This window comes from Zea mays, chromosome 9 (assembly GCF_902167145.1).
Source record: "Zea mays cultivar B73 chromosome 9, Zm-B73-REFERENCE-NAM-5.0, whole genome shotgun sequence".
Lineage (NCBI taxonomy): Eukaryota > Viridiplantae > Streptophyta > Magnoliopsida > Poales > Poaceae > Zea > Zea mays.
This window is the reverse complement of record NC_050104.1, coordinates 161,527,529-161,552,477: the sequence shown is the minus strand read 5'-3', so window position 1 is coordinate 161,552,477 and position 24,949 is coordinate 161,527,529. Positions and strand designations below refer to the sequence as shown.

The window sequence follows — 24,949 nt, the reverse complement described above, 5'->3', positions numbered from 1 at the left end:
CGAAGATACATACATGTTCAGGCCCCGACAGCCACAATGAACAGACACCGGCAATCAAGGTGCCATTACAAACGGAACTCTGGCTCCGTCCCCGCGGGTATGAACAACCTCCACATCGGGGAGCCTGCGGGGCGACAAGCTCCGGGCGACTCGCCAACGACCTCTGTAGCAGCAACCATGGTCCCGGGACGGACGCAGCCACAGGAAGACTCTCGTTCGCGTCCCCACTCAAGGGACGCGAACCAGATATTAAAGCCAAAGAGCCGGGGCCGGTCCGTAGGCGGCGCTAACGGCCTCGACGGTGGGGAAGCTTCCTCCAGCTGCCACCACGTCAGCACCGACGGCAGTGTCCGCCTCTCCACCAACGCCGCACCAGTGAGCGCGGGCTGCTCCAAAGCGCACCGGCAGGTCCTCGCTCCCGTCCTCGCCACGAAAGCGAGGAGGAGGACGGAATGTTGCATCCTAGCTGGGCAGCAACAGTTCGCCTTCCCCGGCATGGCTGGAGGACGCCTCCTTCGCAGAGTTGGAGGATGGTCTCCACCACCAGAAGCTGGAAGAGGAGGTGGCCCGCCGACCCGCGCGGGAGGTAGAGCTCCGGCTCAGCCTGGCCTCCGCCCCAGCCAGGATGATGAACATCCTTGAAGCTGAGGGCAGGACCAAGATCGCAGCCCGGCTTGCTTCTCCCTACCCAGGGGCTGGTGGTCACCGTCTTGGGTGACCACCGGCGAAGGGGTGCGGCCGGGCTGCCTGATGAAAATCCTTGAAGCCGAACGATGGCTGAAAGGTGCCAACTTCCGCGAAGTTGCGTTCCTCCGACGACAAGGCGGAAAGACCGCGAGTGTTCCCCATCCGGGGGCTCGGAAGGTGGAAAGACGCGACGCATAAGGGAGCGCGAAGACATGGTTGCCTTTCAAGGGGGTCACCCTCCTTTTAAAGGCAACTCTCCCCACTTGCGTCCTCAGCCATCGCGGGCTGAGTCTTCTCCAACACGCTCCAAGGTCCTCCCCCTACGACACGGGGGCTGGGTCCCACGCGTCATGCAAGCTGGCCTAGGGCAGAAGAAGCCAAACCGCCGCGCGCGGTGCGTGCAACTGCCCAGCGGTTACAAGCATTCCTCCACTTTTGCCTAGACCAGCGGGTGAAAGGGCGGACAGCCATGCAGTCGGCATGGAACCGCGTCAAGTGGGCGCACCCCTTCGACTCCAACGCGCCCAGCATGGAGGCCCAGGCCCATGCGTCATGCAACCGGCGCGCCGGTTGCTACGTGCGAGCAACTGCACCGCCCCTCGCGCCACTACCGCGCCTCCTCGACTGCGGAACCAGTACCGTGACTCGAGGCAACCCTGCGTATGACCCAACAGTGCCAGCCAGGCGCATCGGTCACGGACCAGTCAGCCGCGGGAGAAGACGCGACGGTCGATGCGGCCAAAAATAGGCCGGCAGTAATGGCGGTGGCAAGCGGGCGGAAGCAGCGGTCACGTCGTCAGCCAAGCTCACGTCCCCTCATGGGACAGCGAGAGAACCCTCTCCCACGGCGTGAAGACGGCGCGCCCGTGTTCCGTTCCTCGAACGGCTCGCGCACGCGCAACGGCTGCCCCACGAACCACTCGCCCCGTCGCATTAACTTTGCGGCGGGACAGGCGGCACCTTTGGCAGGAGAAGCGGGCGACGCTTCGCCTGCGCCATAATGACCGCGTCAAAAAAGGTGCACCACGTCATTCGATTTCGTATCCTTTTCCTTTTCCTCTTTCTCTCTCTTACAACAGGGACCGGGAAAGGGGGATACCCCGAAAGGGATCCTTCTCCGCGAAGGAAACGGGCCCCGAGCCCCCCTACTGATCAGAGGTTCGAAGGCTGGCCCCTCGGAGGGGTTCAACAGCCGCCTCAGAGCGCTCGAGCTCCGCGCCCACTACTGGTCAGAGGTTCGAAGGCCGGCCCCTCGGAAGGGTTCAACGGCCGCCTCAGGCCACTCGGGCTCCGCGCCCACTACTGATCAGGGGTTCGTAGGCTGGCCCTCGAAGGGTTCACAGCCGCCTCAGACGCAGAGCGAGGGATGACCCTGGGTACGTTCGATACATAACCAAGGCTCGGGCTACGCTCCCGAGGTACCCTAGGACATTTCCGAGACCAGCGGGAACGATCTTGTAACGGAATCCCATCAGAGGGAGGCATCGAGCCCTCGGACCCCGTCAAAAGGGGATCGGGTCCGGCAGATCACCCGCAGGTACTTTTGGAGCGCGCCTCCGGGCCTCTAGCCGACCCCTAACAAATGGGGCACGAGCGTCCACTCGGATTACCCGTTAGCAGCTCACTGGAAACACCATGTTCGGCGCCCTCCGAGGGCAACATGGCGCTTTTTCCCCCCTCCTCCTTGCGGAAAGGCGACGCAGGGGCGCATGTAAAAAAGTCGAGTCTGTCCTTGACCGTCCTCTCGCCCTGTGCGGAGGCTCGGGGCTGCTCTCGCAAACCCGGCTCTGGCCAAACCGTTGACAGCATCAACATACCAGCCCGAGAACTTGGGACCCGACCGTGCACCCGGGCTACGGCCAGCTCGCATGAGGGAACAACCAGACCGGCCGAGGCATTGCGAAACGCATTAAGACCTCGAAGGAGTCAAACCACTCCTCCGAGGCCTCGGGGACTACACCCGGCGGGTGCGCTCGCGCGCACCCACCGGAACAAAACACAACCGAGAAAGGCCGGTCCCCTTGCAAAAAGGTGCGACAAAAGCCTCCACGCGAGTATTAACACTCCCTTCGAGGCTCGGGGGCTACTGTCGGGGACCATAATTAGGGGTACTCTCAAGACTCCTAATCTCAGCTTGTAACCCCCATCAGCACAAAGCTGCAAAGGCCTGATGGGTTGCGATTAAGTCAAGGATCGGTCCACTCAAGGGACACGATCTCGCCTCGCCCGAGCCCAGCCTCGGGCAAGGGCAGCCGACCCCGAAGGATTTACGTCTCGCCCGAGGACCCCCTCAAGCAGCGGACACACCTTCGGCTCGCCCGAGGCCTAGTCTTCGCCAAGAAGCAACCTTGGCCAAGTCGCCACACCGACCAACCGTATCACAGGAGCATTTAATGCAAAGGTGGCCTGACACCTTATCCTGACGCGCGCCCTTCAGTCGACAGAGCCGAAGTGACCGCAGTCACTTCGCCGCTCCACTGACCGGCCTGACAAGAGGACAGCGCCGCCTGCGCCGCTCCGACTGCTGTGCCACTCAACAGAGTGAGGCTGACAGCAGCCAAGTCCAGCCTCTAGCGCCATAGGAAACTCTGCATCACCCGAAGGGCTCGGACTCGGGCTCAGCCCCGGAAGACGACGAACTCCGCTTCGCCTGACCCCAGCGCTCGGACTCGGGCTCGGCCCCGGAAGACGACGAACTCCGCTTCGCCCGACCCCAGGGCTCGGACTCGGGCTCGGCCTCGGAAGACGACGAACTCCGCTTCGCCCGACCCCAGGGCTCGGACTCGGGCTCAGCCCCGGAAGACGATGAACTCCGCATCGCCCGACCCCAGGGCTCGGACTCGGGCTCGGCCCCAGAAGACGACGAACTCCGCTTAGCCCGACCCCAGGGCTCGGACTCGGGCTCGGCCCCGGAAGACGACGAACTCCGCTTCGCCCGACCCCAGGGCTCGGACTTGGGCTCAGCCCCGGAAGACGACGAACTCCGCATCGCCTGCCCCAGGGCTCGGACTCAGCCCTGGCCTCAGCCGACGGTCTCCGCCTCGCCCGACCCAGGGGCTCGAACTCGACCTCGGCCTCGGAAGACAGACTCGACCTCGACCTCGGAGGAGCCTCCACCTCGCCCAACCCAGGGCTCGGACCGACCACGTCACAGGAGGCACCATCATTACCCTACCCCAAGCTAACTCAGGCTACGGGGAACAAGACCGACGTCCCATCTAGCTCGCCTCGGTAAACAAGTAATGATGGCACCCCGCATGCTCTATGACGACGGCGGCTCTCAGCCCCCTTACGGAAGCAAGGAGACGTCAGCAAGGACTCGACAGCCCCGACAGCTGTCCTTCCGCCAGGCTCCAGCGCTCCTCTGACGGCCACGACACCACACGAACCGGGTGCCAAAACCTCTCCGGCTGCCACGATGGCATGTACTTAGGGCACTAGCTCTCCTCCGCTAGACACGTTAGCACACTGCTACACCCCCCATTGTACACCTGGATCCTCTCCTTACGCCTATAAAAGGAAGGTCCAGGGCCCTCTTACAGAAGGTTGGCCGCGCGGGGAAGGACGGGACGGCGCTCGCGTAAGCCTCTCGCTCCCTCCCGCGTGGACGCTTGTAACCCCCCTACTGCAAGCGCACCCGACCAGGGCGCGGGACAAACACGAAGGCCGCGGGTTTCGCCTTTTACGCCTGTCTCCCTCCAGCTTTTCCCCCCTTCGCGCTCCGTCTCGCGCCGACCCATCTGGGCTGGGGCACGGGGCGTGGCTGAAAGGTGCCAACTTCCGCGAAGTTGCGTTCCTCCGACGACAAGGCGGAAAGACTACGAGTGTTCCCCATCCCGGGGCTCGAAAGGTGGAAAGACGCGACGCATAAGGGAGCGCAAAGAAATGGTTGCCTTTCAAGGGGGCCACCCTCCTTTTAAAGGCAACTCTCCCCACTTGCGTCCTCAGCCATCGCGGGCTGAGTCTTCTCCAACACGCTCCAAGGTCCTCCCCCTACGACACGGGGGCTGGGTCCCACGCATCATGCAAGCTGGCCGAGGGCAGAAGAAGCCAAACCGCCGCGCGCGGTGCGCGCAACTGCCCAGCGGTTACAAGCATTCCTCCACTTTCGCCCAGACCAGCGGGTGAAAGGGCGGACAGCCATGCAGTCGGCATGCAACCGCGCCAAGTGGGCGCACCCCTTCGACCCCAACGCGCCCAGCATGGAGGCCCAGGCCCACGCGTCATGCAACCGGCGTGCCATATGCTACGTGCGAGCAACTGCACCGCCCCTCACGCCACTGCCGCGCCTCCTCGACTGCGGAACCAGTACCGTGACTCGAGGCAACCCTGTGTATGACCCAACAGTGCCAGCCAGGCGCATTGGTCATGGACCAGTCAGCCGCGGGAGAAGACGCGACGGTCGATGCGGCCAAAAATAGGCCGGCAGTAATGGCGGTGGCAAGCGGGCGGAAGCAGCGGTCACGTCGTCAACCAAGCTCACGTCCCCTCATGGGACAGCGAGAGAACCCTCTCCCACGGCGTGAAGACGGTGCACCCGTGTTCCGTTCCTCGAACGGCTCGCGCACGCGCAACGGCTGCCCCGCGAACCACTCGCCCCGTCGCATTAACTCCGCGGCGGGACAGGCGGCACCTTTGGCAGGAGAAGCGGGCGACGCTTCGCCTTCGCCATAATGACCGCGTCAAAAAAGGTGTGCCACGTCATTCGATTTCGTATCCTTTTCCTTTTCCTCTTTCTCTCTCTTACAACAGGGACCGGGAAAGGGGGATACCCCGAAAGGGATCCTTCTCCGCGAAGGAAACGGGCCCCGAGCCCCCCTACTGATCAGAGGTTCGAAGGCTGGCCCCTCGGAGGGGTTCAACAGCCGCCTCAGAGCGCTCGGGCTCCGCGCCCACTACTGGTCAGAGGTTCGAAGGCCGGCCCCTCGGAAGGGTTCAACGGCCGCCTCAGGCCACTCAGGCTCCGTGCCCACTACTGATCAGGGGTTCGTAGGCTAGCCCTCGAAGGGTTCACAGCCGCCTCAGACGCAGAGCGAGGGATGACCCTGGGTACGTTCGATACATAACCAAGGCTCGGGCTACGCTCCCAAGGTACCCTAGGACATTTCCGAGACCAGCGGGAACGATCTTGTAACGGAATCCCATCAGAGGGAAGCATCGAGCCCTCGGACCCCGTCAAAAGGGGACCGGGTCCGGCAGATCACCCGCAGGTACTTTTGGAGCGCGCCTCCGGGCCTCTAGCCGACCCCTAACAAATGGGGCACGGGCGTCCACTCGGATTACCCGTTAGCAGCTCACTGGAGACAGCATGTTCGGCGCCCTCCGAGGGCAACATGGCGCTTCCCCCCTCCTCCTTGCGGAAAGGCGACGCAGGGGCGTATGTAAAAAAGTCGAGTCTGTCCTTGACCGTCCTCTCGCCCTGTGCGGAGGCTCGGGGGCTGCTCTCACAAACCCGGCTCCGGCCAAACTGTTGACAGCATCAACATACCAGCCCGAGAACTTGGGACCCGACCGTGCACCCGGGCTACGGCCAGCTCGCATGAGGGAACAACCAGACCGGCCGAGGCATTGCGAAACGCATTAAGACCTCGAAGGAGTCAAACCACTCCTCCGAGGCCTCGGGGGCTACACCCGGCGGGTGCGCTCGCGCGCACCCACCGGAACAAAACGCAACCGAGAAAGGTCGGTCCCCTTGCAAAAAGGTGCGACAAAAGCCTCCAAGCGAGTATTAACACTCCCTTCGAGGCTCGGGGGCTACTGTCGGGGACCATAATTAGGGGTACCCTCAAGACTTCTAATCTCAGCTGGTAACCCCCATCAGCACAAAGCTGCAAAGGCCTGATGGGTGCGATTAAGTCAAGGATCGGTCCACTCAAGGGACACGATCTCGCCTCGCCCGAGCCCAGCCTCGGGCAAGGGCAGCCGACCCCAGAGGATTTACGTCTCGCCCGAGGACCCCCTCCAGCAGCGGACACACCTTCGGCTCGCCCGAGGCCCAGTCTTCGCCAAGAAGCAACCTTGGCCAAGTCGCCACGCCGACCGACCGTATCGCAAGAGCATTTAATGCAAAGGTGGCCTGACACCTTATCCTGACGCGCACCCTTTAGTCGACAGAGCCAAAGTGACCGCAGTCACTTCGCCGCTCCACTGACCGGCCTGACAAGAGGACAACGCCGCCTGCGCCGCTCCGACTGCTGTGCCACTCGACAGAGTGAGGCTGACAGCAGCCAAGTCCGGCCTCTGGCGCCATAGGAAACTCCGCATCGCCCGAAGGGCTCGGACTCGGGCTCAGCCCTGGAAGACGACGAACTCCGCTTCGCCCAACCCCAGGGCTCGGACTCGGGCTCGGCCCCGGAAGACGACGAACTCCGCTTCGCCCGACCCCAGGGCTCGGACTCGGGCTCAGCCCCGGAAGACGACGAACTCCGCATCGCCCGACCCCAGGGCTCGGACTCGGGCTCGGCCCCAGAAGACGACGAACTCCGCTTAGCCCGACCCCAGGGCTCGGACTCGGGCTCGGCCCCGGAAGACGACGAATTCCGCTTCGCCCGACCCCAGGGCTCGGACTTGGGCTCAGCCCCGAAAGACGACGAACTCCGCATCGCCCGACCCCAGGGCTCGGACTCAGCCCTGGCCTCAGCCGACGGTCTCCGCCTCGCCCGACCCAGGGGCTCAGACTCGACCTCGGCCTCGGAAGACAGACTCGACCTCGACCTCGGAGGAGCCTCCACCTTGCCCAACCCAGGGCTCGGACCGACCATGTCATAGGAGGCACCATCATTACCCTACCCCAAGCTAACTCAGGCTACGGGGAACAAGACCGACGTCCCATCTAGCTCGCCCCGGTAAACAAGAAATGATGGCGCCCCGCATGCTCTATGACGACGGCGGCTCTCAGCCCCCTTACAGAAGCAAGGAGACGTCAGCAAGGACTCGACAGCCCCGACAGCTGTCCTTCCGCCAGGCTCCAGCGCTCCTCCGACGGCCACGACACCACACGAACCGGGTGCCAAAACCTCTCCGGCTGCCACGATGGCATGTACTTAGGGCACTAGCTCTCCTCCGCTAGACACGTTAGCACACTGCTACACCCCTCATTGTACACCTGGATCCTCTCCTTACGCCTATAAAAGGAAGGTCCAGGGTCCTCTTACAGAAGGTTGGCCGCGCGGGGAAGGACGGGACGGCGCTCGCGTAAGCCTCTCGCTCCCTCCCGCGTGGACGCTTGTAACCCCCTACTGCAAGCGCACCCGACCTGGGCGCGGGACAAACACGAAGGTCGCGGGTTTCCCCTTTTACGCCTGTCTCCCTCCGGCTTTTCCCCCCCTTCGCACTCCGTCTCGCGCCGACCCATCTGGGCTGGGGCACGCGGCGACAATATACTCGTCGGCCCACGGACCCCCCGGGTTCGAAACGCCGACAACGAGGAACTGTAACTGATTTTGGACACGCGCGGACCATCCGCAGGACACAAAGGGTGCTCAACAGTTGAGGACCTGACCGATGGATCCCACGGGTAAGGGCTTGTTCGGTTGCGTCTGGATATCGAAGGAGATTGGAGGGGATTAAATCCCTCTCTAGTCAAAATTGAATAGAAGGGAATTTAATCCCTCTCAATCCACTCTAATCCAGACACAACCGAACAAGGCCTAAGAGGGTGGAAGCGATTTGTCGTACCTGTAATGACGTCACTAAAGGACGAAAGTGCTTCGTAAGAGCATCAACGGGAACATGCAAATGGCGGTTCTGTTCCATTCGAGTGAACGGTTGTAAAAATCCAATAAGAAAAGCAACTATCCTCAAGTCTTCTTGTTGCTCACCATAATAGAATATATATATATATATATATATATATATAGGGAAGAGGTAATGGAAGCCCTGGGCTTCCATTAGTGGGCGAAGCCCCAGCCAGGGAGACCGAACGGGTCGCTTTAGGCCCACTGGACGCCAGCCTGCGCCATTTATGCAAAGGATAACCACGTATCCCGCCGTACACGCAACATGCGATTACGCAAGCATAAATTTGTGTACAAATGTGCGTAACTCATGCATAAATGGAATCTTTGCATGCCAGGAATCGCGCGCACGAATATCTGCATGTGATAGATGTTTACGACTGCATAACGTTGTGAGACATAATAGCGTAAACCATGCAAGACGTTCACGGCAGGTTTTGGAATAAGGCAAGACGTGATTTTCGTGCGCGAAAATAAAGGCACAGTTACGGCAGGAAACTAAAACAACTTTACAGCCGCGTCCACGTTCGCTCGTCCATCTGAATTATTGGCGGCGGTTACCGGCGGCGGAAGTGAGAGGTCCGGCCGGCGAATAATATGTCCACCACCGGCGCTGGCGATGGCATCCTCCCTGTAACATCTGCGCATGAGGCAGTAGGTACGTCTGTTTCAATGGACATGCAACCTGTTTTGTCTGCAATCGCCCCATACACAGAGGGTGTATCTGTGACTCCTCCGGCGGCATTGAGGGCACCTGGACATATCGAAGAGCACACAAAAACAGCAGACGTGGTCGGCGCAGAGAAGCACATCCCCATGAGACATATTGGGCCACATGAACAGGACACACCTCATATTCTTCAAAGCCACGTAAGTACTCCCGTATTACGTTAAATTTATTCGATATTGAATCGTAAATGTTAAATTTCTGTGCGCAGCCGGACAATATTGATATAAGATTGATACCTAAAGTCGGTATGACATTTAGTAACGTGGATGAGGCGTATAATTTTTATAGTCAATATGCATACGAGGTAGGATTTCCGTTGAAGAAATATAGGGAGCGGAAGAATTGTAAATGGTTGAACTGTTCAATGGAAGGAAAGAATGCTGAAAGGGTAGCTGGAAATCCAAGGATACGTAACACATGTTCGAAACGAACACAGTGCAAGGCTGGGATGAAACTCAAAAAAATCTACGATGATGCTAAGGAGAATGTTATTTCTGTTCGGATTGATCTGGTAAACTATGAGCATAATCATGAATTTTTGAAGAAGGATACAGAAAAAGGGCAATTGCAATGCAACAAAACACATGATCGTGAATATATGGAGTTCCTTAGTGCGATGCAAGAAAGCAGGATTCCACCACATTGCATTATGGATTTTGTTACTGAAATGCATGGTGGCCCAGAAAATGTTCCAATAACCGTGCAGGACATGAGTAACCTGTAAGTGTATTATGCATTGACAATAATTGTATTTTATATTACATAAACAATCGTAATGTGTTGAGTTAGATATAGTGCATAATCATTACATTTTTTGACAGGAAAAAAGCATGGCAAAGGGAGAGAAATGCAAATGATGTGTCAAAACTGTTATCTTTTTTTTCATTATGCAAGAAAGATAATCCACAGTTTTTTTCAGACTTTCAACTGGACAAAGAAGGGAAAATTTTAAGCATATTTTGGTCCCATGCTAGCCAGCAAGCCGAGTACATTGATTTTGGTGATGCAGTTACTTTTGATACTACACATAAGACTAATATGTATGATAAGCCATTAGGCATGTTTGTTGGTTCGAACCACCACCTACAATGCACAATATTTGGGTTTGCTTTACTAGGAGACGAGACAGTTGATACATTCGAGTGGGTATTCAATGCATTCAAAACATGCATGGGATGTGACGGACCACGAGTGATGCTGACAGGTATGTTGTAATAAAATGGCTCGTATTTATTATGTCATGTACTATATGATATCATATTGTCTTGCATGATGTTATGTAAATTTATATATTTCAGATCAAGACCCTGCCATGCCAATTGCACTTGGCAGAGTATTCCCAAACACAATACATCGATTGTGTTTGTGGCATGTGAAAAACAGGTATATGCCCCACTTGAATGAATTATATGCAAGATTTGAGGACATGGATTTCAAAACAAGGTTCCAATCTATAATACATCATCCATTGAATGAAATGGAGTTCGAGGCAGCCTGGCAAATGATGCTTGATGATTTCCATCTACACGAGAACAACACCCTTGCCAGATTATATGACATACGCAAAGATTGGGTACCTGCATTTTTCAAAGGAGATTATTGTGGTCTTATGGTCTCTACACAACGAAGCGAGAGCATGAACAAGTTGGTGAAGAGTGCCCACGTGGATGCAAACACACCGCTTCATCAATTTGCAAAGCAAATGATGAAGCTACTGCATAGTAGGAAGATGAAAGAGGCCAAAGAGGCACTAGGATGCATGGTAAGTGAAAAAAATTAATAAAACATATGTTTTATGCTATTAAAACCAAAACAGTATTAATACTATATTGTGTAATTTGCAGGGTCAAAAGGATACAACTACATTGTATATGTTTGAAATAAGAGTAGCAAGGGCATACACTAGAGCTGTGATGACAAGGTTTCAGGAGACAGTAAAATATGCAACTGCATACCGAATAGACCGTGATACAGAGGGTGAGGAACATGATTGGGTGGTGAAACATACTACAAGATCAAATAAAATTGTTTGGGGTCAACACCAATTCAAGATAAGGGCTGATGTGGATGCCGGAAAGTATTCATGTGAGTGCAAGCATTGGGAGCATACAGGTATGTTATACTATAAAAAATTATAAATTATTACGAATGCATAGCTGTTTACGATGAATATATGACATAATGTATGTTTAATCAATTATAGGTCTATTTTGTGTTCATCTTGTACGCGCTTTCATGCATCTACAAATTGAAAGGATCCCAAGTGAGTATATTTTGCAACGATACACATACTCCGCGCATCAAGATGTGGCTTTTTCAAGAGACGATAGGAATTTGAAAGGAAAAGATGGAGAAACTAGATCATATAGACAGAAGATGTTGCTTAAAAAAGCAATGAAAGTAGTACACCATGCGAGTATGTCTAAAGCTGGGAATGATAAAGCCCTAGAGATGATGGACGAATTATTAGGGTTATTGATGCGTGTGGAGCCTGATATAGGTACTGGTGAGAGTTGTGGCACAAGTGTTTGCGATGACATCCAGGTACGCACCTCGTGATGTTATGAATTTTGCATAATTACTTGTCGAATATGATCCATGATTGTAATGATGATATAGGTCGAAGCGTATGAAACAGAAGAAATGGCTATAGACAACTTACGCAAATTAGATGATGGGAACGAGGTATGGAACAGATCTTTATAATGTATTACATATACTGCACTATAAAATTTGTGTCCTCACTGGACTTTGTTTTATTTCACAGGAAATTTTAATGGGCTCTAATACAAATGAATGCAATACTAAGGATGATCAATGTAATATGCAGATATTAACATTGGAACATAACACTGACATTCGGCTGGTTGAGAGTAGTTCTATGGATGTGGAAGCTAGAAAGGTGAAAACATTGCTACAATATATGATGACATACGAGAAAGTAAAATCTGACTTGATATCTTTGTTTTGTAGAAACTGGAATTTCATATGGAAGGTGTAAACTTGACGAGACCAGATAAGGCCAAGCCTAAGGGAAGAACAATCAAAAGTAGTGAGCAACAAGTTTTAAAATTGGGTGCGAAAGGAGCTAAGAAGATGAGCAGGAAATGCCAGAAATGTGGCATAGCTGATGGTCACAACAGCCGTACGTGTTTAACTGTCGAGGATAATAGGGTTCGATTGGCTAACCTATCTGGACGTAAGCGAGGACGGCCTCCTGGTTCAAGGAACAAACTCATAGCTGCAGCCCCGCAATGGAATGAGACATCAACGTCGAAAAAACGAACGGTGGATGTCGGAGATGATGATTCATCTGGTAGAGAGTAAAAGACCATAAGATACAAATATTTCCTTGTGTAAATGTGATTCCTGTGTTCGTTTGTCTACTTCCAGAAAGAATCATAAATATACTTGCAAACTGGTATAAATGGATGTGTAGTTTGTCATAAGCTTCAACATAATGCAGTAGTCTGACTGTATATGTACTTAGCATAAATGTATGTGAAAAACTGCGTAACTATGCGTTGTGTAATGCATAAGAGGGTAAGCCTGTGAACCATGACTGTACAAAAATGACTCTGCGTAATTTGTAATACAAACTGGCATAAATGTCTGTGTAATTTGTCATAAGCTTTAACAGTTATGCAGCAAACTGACTGAACATATACTACGGTCAATAATTATATCGTGAACATGCATACGTCCATATAGGTTATGCAGTTATGCAGCAATCTGACTGTACATTTATGCAGCAATCTGACTGTACATATGCAGCAATCTGACTGTACAAACATGCATAAGCCTTTCAATAATTATATCGTAAAGTCCGGTCAAAAAAGATGCATACTTCGAGGTTATTGACATAACAATATTGTACAGAAACCTGGAAGAATCAAATGCAAGAAACAGACATTACATTTCAAACAGGTTGGAACAACATGCCAGTTTAGAAAAAAGCTGATCCCAAAGTTGTCAATGACATAACTAAGAAACGTTTACGGACTTTGGCCATAATATACACACATGACTGATCTGGAGTTTAGGGAACCATTGTATACAAAATATATTACATGACCAAACTAAACTACATCCTTTAGACCTTGAATCTTTGGATGTCTTGGAGCAGCGATAATGCTTTGTTCTTCGGGTGGAATGTGATGTAATGCAGCGCAAGAGACCGTATCTCACTGGTGTTGCCCTGCAATACAAAAACACTGAGTTAGTTATACCTCTGTTCCATGTGTTGCCATGGGCCAACTGTAGAATTAAATGGTAAATTTGTACATACTGCTTCTATGTCTGACCGCAAAGATCCTTCGTCGCATTGATAAAATAGAATGTAACCCATGACATAAAAACCACAGTCATTTGATCCAGCTACCATGTTAGGACAATTTTGGCACAAGTCAATTGTGAAGTTACCAAACTTGGGAAAACATGAACTGGGCCGCACATGTTGTATTGCTTTGTTTAATCTGCTCATAATAACCTTAGCCCAGGGTAACTTTCTGCCACCTGAGCCCAAATGTGCAAAATGATAGTCCTTCCATGTAGTTCCACCAAGTGTTGGTCCATATGGGTTGGAATCTAAAATATGAATGCACTTCTTGACCTTGTTGACAACATACAATGTCCAATGCCCCCTGCTTACCATGGGGACCATGATCTGACCGTGTAAAAAAAGCATAAAATTAACAGGGTAACTTACAAAAGCATAACAATGTGATATGTTACATTTAAAAGGAATTGTGTTTGGATTATGAAATAGGATTGTTACCGCTTTGTATTGGTCCAACTCATCTGTCTCAGGCAATGAATTATCTAGAAGTGTGTGGAGTACAGATTCATCAAAAGGTTGAGGATTGCGACTGTGTCGTTCCTGTTCCTCAAAGTTGAGTATTGACTGCAATAAACAATATAAATGGAGTGAGTGTACTTGGGTTGATCTAATTTGTATATGAAAATGGTGTATGTAAGTTACAATAGTTTACCCCAACATTAACATCAAGAACCAAACTGTTTGAACTCATGGAAGTCTGCTGATTTTTTGCATCATGAATAACACATTGGATGAAACACTGCATGAATCCATTGTCGAGACACTTCCCATCGGCAAAAGATTCATATATGTCAGAACATGTCGCTGAATATTCACCATAATCTATTATGGTCCTAGTGAATTTTTTAAATCAATTAGAAAGGTGGCGTAAATCTACAAGCATATAAACAAATTTAGATTAAGTATGAACTTCGTACCTGCCGGTGTCAGATTGCAGACCACACAAATATTCGCGTAGAGCTAACACAGTTTGCATCTCCGAATCAAGAGAAGCCTGGCCAACCTGTGGAGTGTTTGTAGCTGGATCGGTTTCAACATAAACCTAAAAATATATATGAAAATATACATAAAACTCTGTGAACAATTTTGACAACTATAAAGAAAATGAAAATAACTGAGCTGACATAAAGTGGAATATACGTATGTGGAATGAAGTGTCATAAACTGGCATAAAATTAATGAGCTGCCATTACTGATACATATCAAGAGAAAGAAATATTCTTGCAAACTGCATAAATGAATGTGTAATTTATCATAGTCAGCTAGCAGTTATGTAAAAACTGCATGTACATCTACACAGCATATATGTATATGTAAATGGGCATAACACTGATTTGTAAGATGCATAACCAATTTAGACTGTGAAGCATGGCTGTAAAAAATCTGTGATAAGTTGAACACTACAAAGAAAATGTAAATTACTGAGCTGACATGTTCAGATGGAGTCTGATCAAAGCATGGACCACTGTCAGGCAAGTCTGTTTCTGCCACTTGTTGTACGCCGCCAGTAGACTAACAAATGATGGTATAAATGGATTACAAATTTAGTAAACTGCTAATGAGAATATAGAAAAAACACGAGGGGGTTTAGACATACCTTGATTTGCGGTGTCGCATCAAATATCGGCGCGTCAGGATCCATGTGTGGTGTTGCTTTAGGAGTGACGTTTGTATTGGTCGGCATGTTTTTGCCACCGTCACCATGTTTACCCTGAAAGAATTGTAATGGTTATATGCTATTTACATAAAACGATTAATACAACCCTAGAATGAAAAATACAATGATTGTAAAAACATTACCACTGAGGTTGTAGGTGTTTTGTTCTGTTTCGTTATATTTGTATGAACCAGTAGATCAATATCAGCTTCATCGGGACAACTTTCTAATAGTACACGAATATGCTGTTGCCTTAACAGTAATTCATGTACCTGTGTGTCTGTAAACTGCGTATCCAGCTGAGAAACTGGAGTAGACATATCGGGTACAGTTGGGGGGGCCGGACACGTACATCCTTCTGTACGTGTCATGTAAACAAATAAAACATTGTTAAAAATAATGGCATCAAAACCATATGGATAAATGATTGCATAACTTTTTTATATTGACGTAAATACATTAAACAGACTAACCAGCTGTCTGGGGAAGAATATCATCTGATTTTGATGTGGTTTTCTGCACATCATAAGCATCTTCGTTGTCACCCGCCTCGGCACGGAGGACCTCATCAATTAACTCGCCAAAAACATCAGATAGATTGAATTGTTTCTCAACAATCTGCTGAAGATTCTGTTTAATAACTGAACACGCCTTACCAACCTCCGCATCAAAATGTGACAGCTTCTCTATGAAACCCATGCGGTGGCGGGATGGAAGCTGATTAAGCTTGCTTGATATCAAATCCCTGATGAGCGGGAGTTCGATGTGAATTGAGTGCTGTCCAGATGGGTCAGGACGAGGAACATCAAAAGCGTTGGTCCTGGTCTTATGCTGTTGTAAATTGAAAATTATTAAGTAAATGTATAGCATATAACTGGATATTGTGTTGAAATTCTATGACAAACAAATATATAAATAGAATCATGCCTTGAATTGTGCATGAACGGGTGGTACATCTGTGTAGCAGGTCTCTGAGGAGCTTCGGAACTAAAAAAAATGTGTGAGATATGGAGTAAAACTAAAAAAAATGATTGACACATAAGAAAAAATACCGAGCAATGTCCAAATGCTTCTTCTCCTTTGCGTATCTTGCCCTTGTCAGCTCTTGTCAGGGCTTGAATAATATTCCTATCAAAGTATTTGATTCGTGGTGTTCCACGTTTGTTCAGGGGTGCCGCTGAGTCATGCAAATGATCCAAATAATACAGCTGCAAAAGGCATAACATGAGTCATTATAAGACATAACAAAAGCATAAACTACGTGTATATGGATTTTGCATACAAGATTATGGGTACATGTAACAGACAAAAAAAGGATATGCTTACAAGAATAACGATGGAACATCCATAGATGGTTGTAGAAACGTTCGTAACGCTCCTGTTATGCCACTTCTTGGCAGCTTGGCATAAATCATTGAAAATAAGCTGACACCAGTCAATCTGGTGGAAACGATCCATCTGCTCGGTTAAAAGAACCTCATGGTTCGTTATTCCCCAGCTGGCAGTAGGGAACAACAACCTATTGAACAATATCAAGAAAAAGCATCTGATGCTTAAATCATCGTCAGAACCTTTCCTCAAACGATCTTGTAGAGCTGTAACCCCAAAATCTTCTTTCGATAGCCCAAGTTCAGCTCTCAAATTGTTGGCAACAACAGCTTCATCGATGCCCAATGCAGTTCCTCCCCCAGCATTCGGTAAACCCAAAATTAGGTGCACCGTATCCTTTGTTATTTTCAGCTCCTTTCCAGGGCCAGCTCGAATTGTCATGTCATTGGGGTCGAGCTTTTCCATCAGCCAAGCTAAGTGTGATCTGCTGTCGAGTGCATCCAGTCTCATATTAAGAATACTAGAAAATCCCCTACGTGCAATTGCTTGTTGCTGTCTGTCATTTAATATCTGTATGCTTACTAACACATCTTGGGGGTTGCATCTGACGTTCAGCTTCTGCTGGGGAAAATATATAAAATGAATATTGTAAACATTTACATGTGCATAATCGCAACACAATGTTTAACTCAGACATCAAGACAACATGATTTCACGCATAAAAAGGATATATTGCCATAGACATAAATATCTAACCTGTCGGGGTGGGGGCACTGCTTTCCGCCGCTTAGTGACTACCTTCTTCAAAACTTTACCAGGGTTGTCGTCCAAGTTACGCTTCTTGGATGATGGCATAAAGTCATCATCCTCATCAGCAGCACGCCTTGTCTCGGGTCTAACAGTCCCCGCCGGAGCACGGGGTATGTCAACGCTGAAGCACTCCTGAGTAGACTGGATTATGATGCGTTTTGGATTGGAAGGTGGTCGGTCTACGTTCTTCATCACTGATGTTCCTACCAAAATGAAACAACACATATACATAAAATACGTAAAGGATCAAAAAAAAGATAAGCACAAAGTCAATTCAGATCAGTTCATGACCATACATTGCATAAATGTATCAACAAAGCAGCATAACACAATATTGTAAATTGCATAGACTTATGAGACTAACTTGATAAAAAAAATCTGCTCATATGCGACATCAAATTAATGTAAAACCTGGTTATTTCGTTTGAGCTGGCCCAATCTGAACAGCATTAGGTTTTATGGCATAATGTATTGATGTATGAATCATACTTCTGTCAACAAATCAGCATAACACAATATTGTAAATTGCATAAACTTGTGAGACTAACTTGATCAAAAAAATTATGCTCATATGCGACATCTAATTAATGTATAACCTGGTTATTTCGTGTGAGCTAGCCCAAATTGAACAGCAATAGGTTTTATGGCATAATGTATTGATGTATGGATCATACTTCTGTCAACAAATCAGCATAAACAAAATATTGTAAACTGCATAAAGGTGTGATAGATTGCATAGTATACATTTGTGTCTCCAATTAACTATAAATTTATAATGAATTGGTATTTGATAAATCAAGCAATTGGCAAAATAATAATGTGAACTCTATCTACGATTCAGATTGGAAGAGTTGTTGATGGCTTACCGGAATGTGGATGGGCCTGGAGGGCGGCTGAATCCGATACAGCTGTGCAGGGGACAACCCAACGCGACGCGGGGCAGTGCCAAATGCGTCGGGGACTCGACGTTGAGGACGGACCTCGCGACGGGGTAGGGGACTCGCCGTTCGGCCGACGCGGTGGAGAAGATCGAGGTCTCGGTCTCTGACGAGTAGGAGAACGCAGGGGCGGCACAACCGCCTCCTCGAATCCGGGGCCCTTGCCGGAGACGAAAAACAAGGCCACGGCCTGTTTGCGGCGGAGAAGGCGAGGGCGTGCGGCGGAGAAGGCGGGTCTCTGCGGGGGTGAAGGAGAATGCGACGGCGGGGGAACTGCGGGGGAGAATCTTAATGCGACGGCGGCGGTTAGTCTAGGGTTCGCCGGGCGCCGAGGAGAAGCAGCATACGGCGGCGGATTTGGCTAGGGTTCGGCGGGAGCGATAGTTACGGGAGAGCTGAGCTGAGAAAACGACGGCTCAGTTCCTTGATTCGTGGGCCCGGATTACGTAAACTGCCTAGAATGCGGGAACACGATCTTTTCGTGGGCCCGGATGTCGCGAGACGTGCGCACACCGAAAGAGTGTAAACGGTAACAAAAAGGAGCATAACTCGTATTTATAATTGACGTAACGGTGTATTACAGTAAACCAGTAAAGCGTGCGCGCCGGTCAGAGCACCTGGTCGGTGTCTGGTCGGGGCTTCCTGTAGTTAGAGAGAGCCCAGGGCTCTAAATACTATATCTATATATATATATATATATATATAGAGGCATCACACAGAACTAATCCCTAGAACTGTAACAAAAAAGTAGCTAAATAATGTCATTTCATGGATAGGATGTGGCGGCCAGTTTGCAAGCATGGTATGTCAACATCCATCTGCGGAATTTGATGGTCAAAATATTCTGCGATGGATGGTGATCGTGGCCGTGTGGGGGTCCGGTGGAAATCCCAGCCCATCGAGCAACTGCAGCGCATTGTTTCATTGCAGCAGTCACACAAGTTGTCTTATTATCTATCTATCTGCATATGTACGACGTGTTGCTCGAGGCACCAACCACTACCTAATGCCATGGATCTCTCATCTCTATAATAATAGTATACTTACAGCCGTCAATCTCAGCCCTGTTTGTGTTCTATATATGTGTCTATATTCATCATCATCATTTAGTTGAATATAGACATAAAAATCAAGAGCTAAACAAATACTATTTTACAACGGAGGGAGTACATGTTCCTTTTCTACTATATATAATCTTCTACCTTTAATATATATAACATCCTGTCTTTAATGTTCCTCTTAATTTATACATTATGAAATCAAGTTTAGATAGCTGCAAATTTTACTAAATGGTGGACCACTCAAAGGCTTAGTCATGATATCCACCACGTGTTGGAGTTAGCGAGCCTCAAACGCAACTAGATGTGCGAACACGTCGTCAAGGGAGAGTGTCTCGATCTTGATCCTCATGAAGGTGACAAATGGGTCGTAGTCAGCTGGGAGCACCACTAGCATATAGGCAAGGATCTCCTCATTGCGTAGAGGAGCGTCAGCGATGGCGAGTCCTATGGTCTTCTAGAAGAAGTCAGCGGTAGACAATTCATGTTACTTCGATGTAGCAAGTTCCACATGGATTTACACCCTGCATGCCTTTGTGGATGAGATGAATTTCTTCCTGAGGGCATTCTAGGGCTTCTTGGAAGATGTGGCACTGACAAGATGTCCACACCCGGTTTCGCAAGACAAACTGAATGCTAACTATGTACGTGCTAGGATCTGAATCACATACACACAATTACACAAATGACATATCATTGCGCAATCCTCGAATATAAGGAGTATTAAACTGCATTACAAACCATTGTCATTACCATCATATAGTTCAACATACTCACACGAAAACGTAAACTAAGATAACTTGACCCTCCACGTGCAACTAACTGGGGGAGATCACTAACCTAGTCTTCAAACTCATCGAAGTCTTGGAACTTCTAGAGATCCACATTAGCAACTTCTCCTGAGCATGGGTTGCACCGAGGGCAACCTAGTGTTTGTATGAAAGCAAGGGTGAGTAGGCAACGTACTCAACAAGTGCCCCATTTGGCCAAGGTGGACTAACTTTATATGGGGTTTGGTTGATAGCAATTGGTTTTAGTTAGTCAGGTATTTATTATCATTAAATTTTCTTAGCACCAATACAAGGTGATTAACACCATGAACATAAGAGTATATCATCATTATTCCATCATCTTCTTCCTCTTCATCATATCTCAAACCATATGTAAACACTAATCAAAGAGGAGCTCTAGGCTGCTCTTAACAGTGAGCACAACTCATATACCAGTTTCAATTAACCCTCTATTAAGGTTGCACACTTTACCAATTTGTCGTGATTTCCTTTCTACCCAAGGATCATGAATCCCCATTTGATCACATCCAAGATGAACTGGCAGGATCTCACTATGAAGCCATTATAAAGATGTTCGAAAGGTATAGTCGTCTGTTAGGTTTCCCAAGTTTCAAAGCACATGACTCCTCTCCAAGGTGGTGACTAACAAAACCAAATGAAAAAACCTCAGCACTCACCATTAGCAGAGCGAGGACTATGCCCTAGGCCCCATTTACAACACGACATCGAAACAAAATACATATTTAGTTTCTCTCATTAATCAGCTTAGGGCATACCATACCACCCTCATGGCAACACTGTTTTCCTTGGTGGTCACTCAATGAACCAGTCCTTTGGGTGGTGCACTTGGGAAATAGCCCAAGCCTCTAGATTACCACAAATCCATTTCCAAAGCATTAGAACATCGTATCATTAATTACAGTTTCATTATCACATCATGTTCATTTATTATGTTCAAACACTAGCATTGAAGCTAAACATCACAACCCATTCCCATGGTTATGATGTTGTGCAGGGAAATGTAAGTTCACAGGTGAAAATAGGACATAAATAGGTCTAAGCACACTTGCCTTCACCAAACTGTTGCACATGGTCTTCACTAACAACACCTTCAGGCTCTACAAAATGGTCATTGTCTATGGGATACAAACATGCACTCAATATACCAAAAAGGAAAAGAATAATACACCAAACATATGCAATAGAGGACAAAAACATCTTGGAAAATCTTTGCATAAAACTATGGGACCTACAGATTTATGATTATTTGAGATAAATACTTGGTGTGTCGGTTATGTTCAAAACTCTAGGATTAGTTTAATATAAAATAAAACAAGTTTTCATCGATAAAGACCCGATTATAGGGGTCTATCTGCGTAGTGCAGGGGCCTTTGGGGTTTTACTTTTGAAAATAGGGGTTGGAGTGCAGAAAATCGAGGTCTAGGGATCTCTCTACAATAGAAAAGGACCATGCAAGGGAAAACTAAGGGTCAAGGATCTATTTAATAAAAGGCTAAGGCCGAAAGGGTATCGGTCTCCCTCAGCCATTGGATCACTACCAGAATCTAGCTCTTTGCTGAGTGCATTTTGCCAGGCACTCGGCAAAGAATTCTTTGTCGAGTGCCACACTCGGCGAAATAACACTCTTAGCAACGACCTCGTTTACCGAGCGTGAGGCAGTCAACATAGACAGACACTCGGCAAAGCCCCTTTTGCCGAGTGTCAAACACTCGACGAAAGGACAGCTATGTCCGGTAGTGGATCTAAGTTTGGCGTTCTAGATTAAATCAGTCAGGGCAGGTTTTAGCAGTGAACAAAGGGGTCAGCAACATTTCGATCTAGATCGAATGGCCGAAGGTCCTCCCAGGAAGGGGAGTCTGGTGAACTAAGTGGGTTCAAGTGAAACATTGATCGGGTTCGAGCGGTTTGATGTAGATCGAATGGCTAGGGTCTTAATAGAAATGGGGGTTGGGTGAAACAAAGGGTTGGGTCCGAAAGAGAGGGGTCAAGCAAATCGAGGGTCGAGTCTGGTGAGGTTTGACTAACTCTAACGAGGTCTAGAGGGATCTCGTGTCATGGTAAACTCATCACAGTGGGCTTGAGCATTAGAGAAAAAGAGGGAACAACAATTATGGTTAGCAGAGGCGATTGGGGATCACCGGAGAGCATGATTTCTCAGCTCTTAGGAGTAGGGCGTACAAGATTCATTTGGAAAGACAGTCGAGGTCATGGCGATCCTAGTAGAGAGGTTTGGTTGGGGTCAGACCTAGGGATGGCAATAGGTTTGGAACCCCATGTACAAGGTTTACAAACACATACCCATGAGGATAATACCAAACCCGCACCTGCTACATTCGACGGGTACAATATCCTATTCGTACTCGGTACCTGCAGGCACATAAGTACACATATTTTTACCTATATATATATATACAAAAATGTACATATATTCATATACATATATAAAATATAAATATACATATATATATACAATGCGGGTACGCGAGTTCGTGAGCACGAGTATAGTTTTTTCATATCCATGAGAAAAACCTATCGGGTTGACAATCAAACCCACACCCATACCCGCGAGTACAAACTTGCACCCTATAGGGTTTTTACCCGTGGGCACATGAGTAAAATGAGCCATTGACATACCTATCCGGACCTGCCAACAGGGTATGACGTCTTCAACACGGCTCTTGCTTTAACAATAGCTGGGTTTGGCTACTCCAGTGAGCAATTGAGCATACACAAGCGAGTAATTGAATGCAAGAGTGGGTCTAGTGTGTTCCTTACCTCAGTGTGAAGTTCGGAGCATGGTTGTGTGAGTTGGTACATGGCTTAGGGGTGGGGTTCGGTGGTGCTGGGGTTCGACATATGCAGAACCATGACAACAGTGAGCTAGAAAGGTGCCAATGGCGACCTAATGAGTGCACGGTTATCAAGATTAGACTAGAAAACTTATCGGGGATTCCTTTGATTCTAGAAGTGGTCTAGCATCATTGGAACGAGTGTAAACACGAGCGGCGATCCAACTACTAGGATGGTGGTAACTAGGGCAAAAGGATGGGTAAAAGAGCGAACTATGATGTGCTTTGGGTGCAGGTTTTGAAGTCGACACTTACCCGACAAAACTCGATAATGGCGACGGGCTACAAACACGAGAAACCTGTCGACAACTGCTACGACATTGGTGGTGGCACGAGCAGAGGGCAGAGAGGCAGCCTAGCGGTCGAGGGTAGGACCTCGAGCATAGTGCAGTGGCGGTGGTATTTATAAAGAAGAGGGCATGGGCGTCGGGTGGCCGAACCACTCATGAACGTGGGGGAGCGTCGTGGTGTCGTGCTCCCGTACATGCATGAACGACGTTTGGAGGTTAGGGCCAAAGCCAACAGGTGGGATGGGGGTGTTGGTGAGAGCTAGATCAAGTGTGGATTTGGACGATCGAGTGTGGTGGCCTTTGGCGGTGGCTATGGTGTGGGTTGCTCTAGGGCGACGTGTGGCTAGGGTCCAGAGTCACGCGTGTGGCGTTGTTGGGCTGCACCAATCATCATTACGGCTGACGCCATGTCTGGCCTCAAGGCGAGTGAGCGTGCACACATGTGGCACGCCAATCTCCTTCTCCTAATTTCACAACAGATATATTTGGAATCCACCTTTAAAGTTGGTCAAAGTCTTATCTAACTAGCAACATGGGATTAAACTTAAGTCCCTAGTATTTAATATGGGACACGAGATATTAATTGTCTTAAGTAGGATGACCCATTTATTCCAACACAAATTCATCATTTTATGCTCAAACATATATACTAGCAGTTTTTAGTATTTTGTTTGATTCTTGTAAGGTTTTTATTGATTTCTGCAGTAGTTAAGGGGTATTTGGTTTGAGGAATCACTCCACCTAAGATAAGGTGGTGCATCGTCGGTTCATTTGTCAAATTCGGTGGAATGACCTCATTCCTTATATTAGTACTAACTAACTATGATGAACGAGATTGTGATGGAACAAATCATTCTATTTCACAAACCAAACATAAAAGTGAGGAGTAAAAAGATGATAAACTAGCTTATTCCTTAAACCAAACAGCACATAAGTGTCTCTTCTGGTCTTAATTATAAGTACTAGTTTAGATTCTAATGCTATGATTCGGCTAGGCCACAAATAAATAAATATATAATAATAAGAAGAAAAGGGTCCAATTTCGTCGACACTAAAAAAAGTAGAACCGACGATCTATCAGTTAAATTGCTGCTGCGGTTGTGGCTGCGGCTCAAGTCTCTCTCTCTCAACAGGCGGGTACTGTTAGCAGCAGCTGATAGACTCACACGATCGGAGTACAATGATCCGCACGTGCGCCCATGTGATGTTCACGCGCCGCGCTATGCAGATCCTCCCGACAGTACCTACGTATGAGGCATCAATCACACTCATATTCCATATATACAATGACACGATGACTACCCATTTCCAATTTCTTCAGCTACACATCATTTAAGGGCTTCTTCCATTGCCTCCACACATTTTTGCCGGAGGTGTCTGCTATAAAGTTCGTACTGATCAATTTTTAAGTTTAATTTATTTATAATATATATATATATATATATTAGATTTATGTCTTACAATAAGTTTATTATAAAATATATTTAATGATCCATTAATGATATTAATTGTGTTTAAAATACTTGTTTTTTCGGAAAGTGAGAATCACCCGTACACAATTGAATTTTTATTGTTGATGGTTGTAATTTTTTCGCTCTTTGCTACGGTTTCCATACATTATATAGGTAGACATTACTTAAATGAGATATTTATTGAAACATAATTTATTTTTTATTTTTAAATTATTAGTATATGTATATATTTATAATATCTC

General features: G+C 48.3%; 3 protein-coding genes and 1 long non-coding RNA gene across 5 annotated transcripts; 2 read left to right on the top strand and 2 right to left on the bottom strand.

Moving 5' to 3' along the window:
* Positions 1 to 9,055: 9,055 nt before the first annotated feature.
* LOC103640469 (uncharacterized) lies at positions 9,056 to 9,819 on the top strand. The gene is made up of 3 exons (XM_020544823.1): positions 9,056 to 9,293; positions 9,362 to 9,664; positions 9,766 to 9,819. The coding sequence occupies exons 1-3, from the start codon at positions 9,096 to 9,098 to the stop codon at positions 9,817 to 9,819; spliced, it is 555 nt and encodes a 184-aa protein (XP_020400412.1). The 5' UTR covers positions 9,056 to 9,095.
* A 720-nt stretch (positions 9,820 to 10,539) lies between these two features.
* LOC103639625 (protein FAR1-RELATED SEQUENCE 5-like) lies at positions 10,540 to 12,529 on the top strand. The gene is made up of 6 exons (XM_008662366.2): positions 10,540 to 10,915; positions 10,998 to 11,265; positions 11,357 to 11,697; positions 11,773 to 11,838; positions 11,921 to 12,055; positions 12,127 to 12,529. Exons 1-6 carry the CDS (start codon positions 10,541 to 10,543, stop codon positions 12,478 to 12,480), a joined length of 1,539 nt encoding a protein of 512 aa, XP_008660588.2. The 5' UTR covers position 10,540; the 3' UTR covers positions 12,481 to 12,529.
* Positions 12,530 to 13,042: 513 nt separating this feature from the next.
* LOC103639626 (uncharacterized) lies at positions 13,043 to 16,961 on the bottom strand. 2 transcript variants are annotated; one of them, XM_020544091.2, is made up of 9 exons: positions 16,476 to 16,961; positions 16,202 to 16,357; positions 16,077 to 16,136; positions 15,623 to 15,980; positions 15,090 to 15,507; positions 14,924 to 15,004; positions 14,410 to 14,534; positions 14,145 to 14,325; positions 13,829 to 14,056 (listed from the first exon to the last, which is right to left on the bottom strand). In XM_020544091.2, the coding sequence occupies exons 1-5, from the start codon at positions 16,941 to 16,943 to the stop codon at positions 15,257 to 15,259; spliced, it is 1,293 nt and encodes a 430-aa protein (XP_020399680.1). In that variant the 5' UTR covers positions 16,944 to 16,961; the 3' UTR covers positions 13,829 to 14,056; positions 14,145 to 14,325; positions 14,410 to 14,534; positions 14,924 to 15,004; positions 15,090 to 15,256. The 2 variants fall into 2 exon arrangements, with proteins under 2 accessions (XP_008660590.3, XP_020399680.1); XM_008662368.3 differs by lacking the exons at positions 15,623 to 15,980; positions 16,077 to 16,136; positions 16,202 to 16,357; positions 16,476 to 16,961 and adding an exon at positions 13,043 to 13,351 and having other exon boundaries at positions 13,442 to 14,056; positions 15,090 to 15,386.
* Positions 16,962 to 17,015: 54 nt separating this feature from the next.
* Positions 17,016 to 18,288, bottom strand: LOC109942389 (uncharacterized). The gene is made up of 3 exons (XR_002265156.1): positions 18,155 to 18,288; positions 17,235 to 17,491; positions 17,016 to 17,096 (listed from the first exon to the last, which is right to left on the bottom strand). It is a non-coding gene; the product is annotated as an uncharacterized lncRNA (long non-coding RNA).
* Positions 18,289 to 24,949: the final 6,661 nt, after the last annotated feature.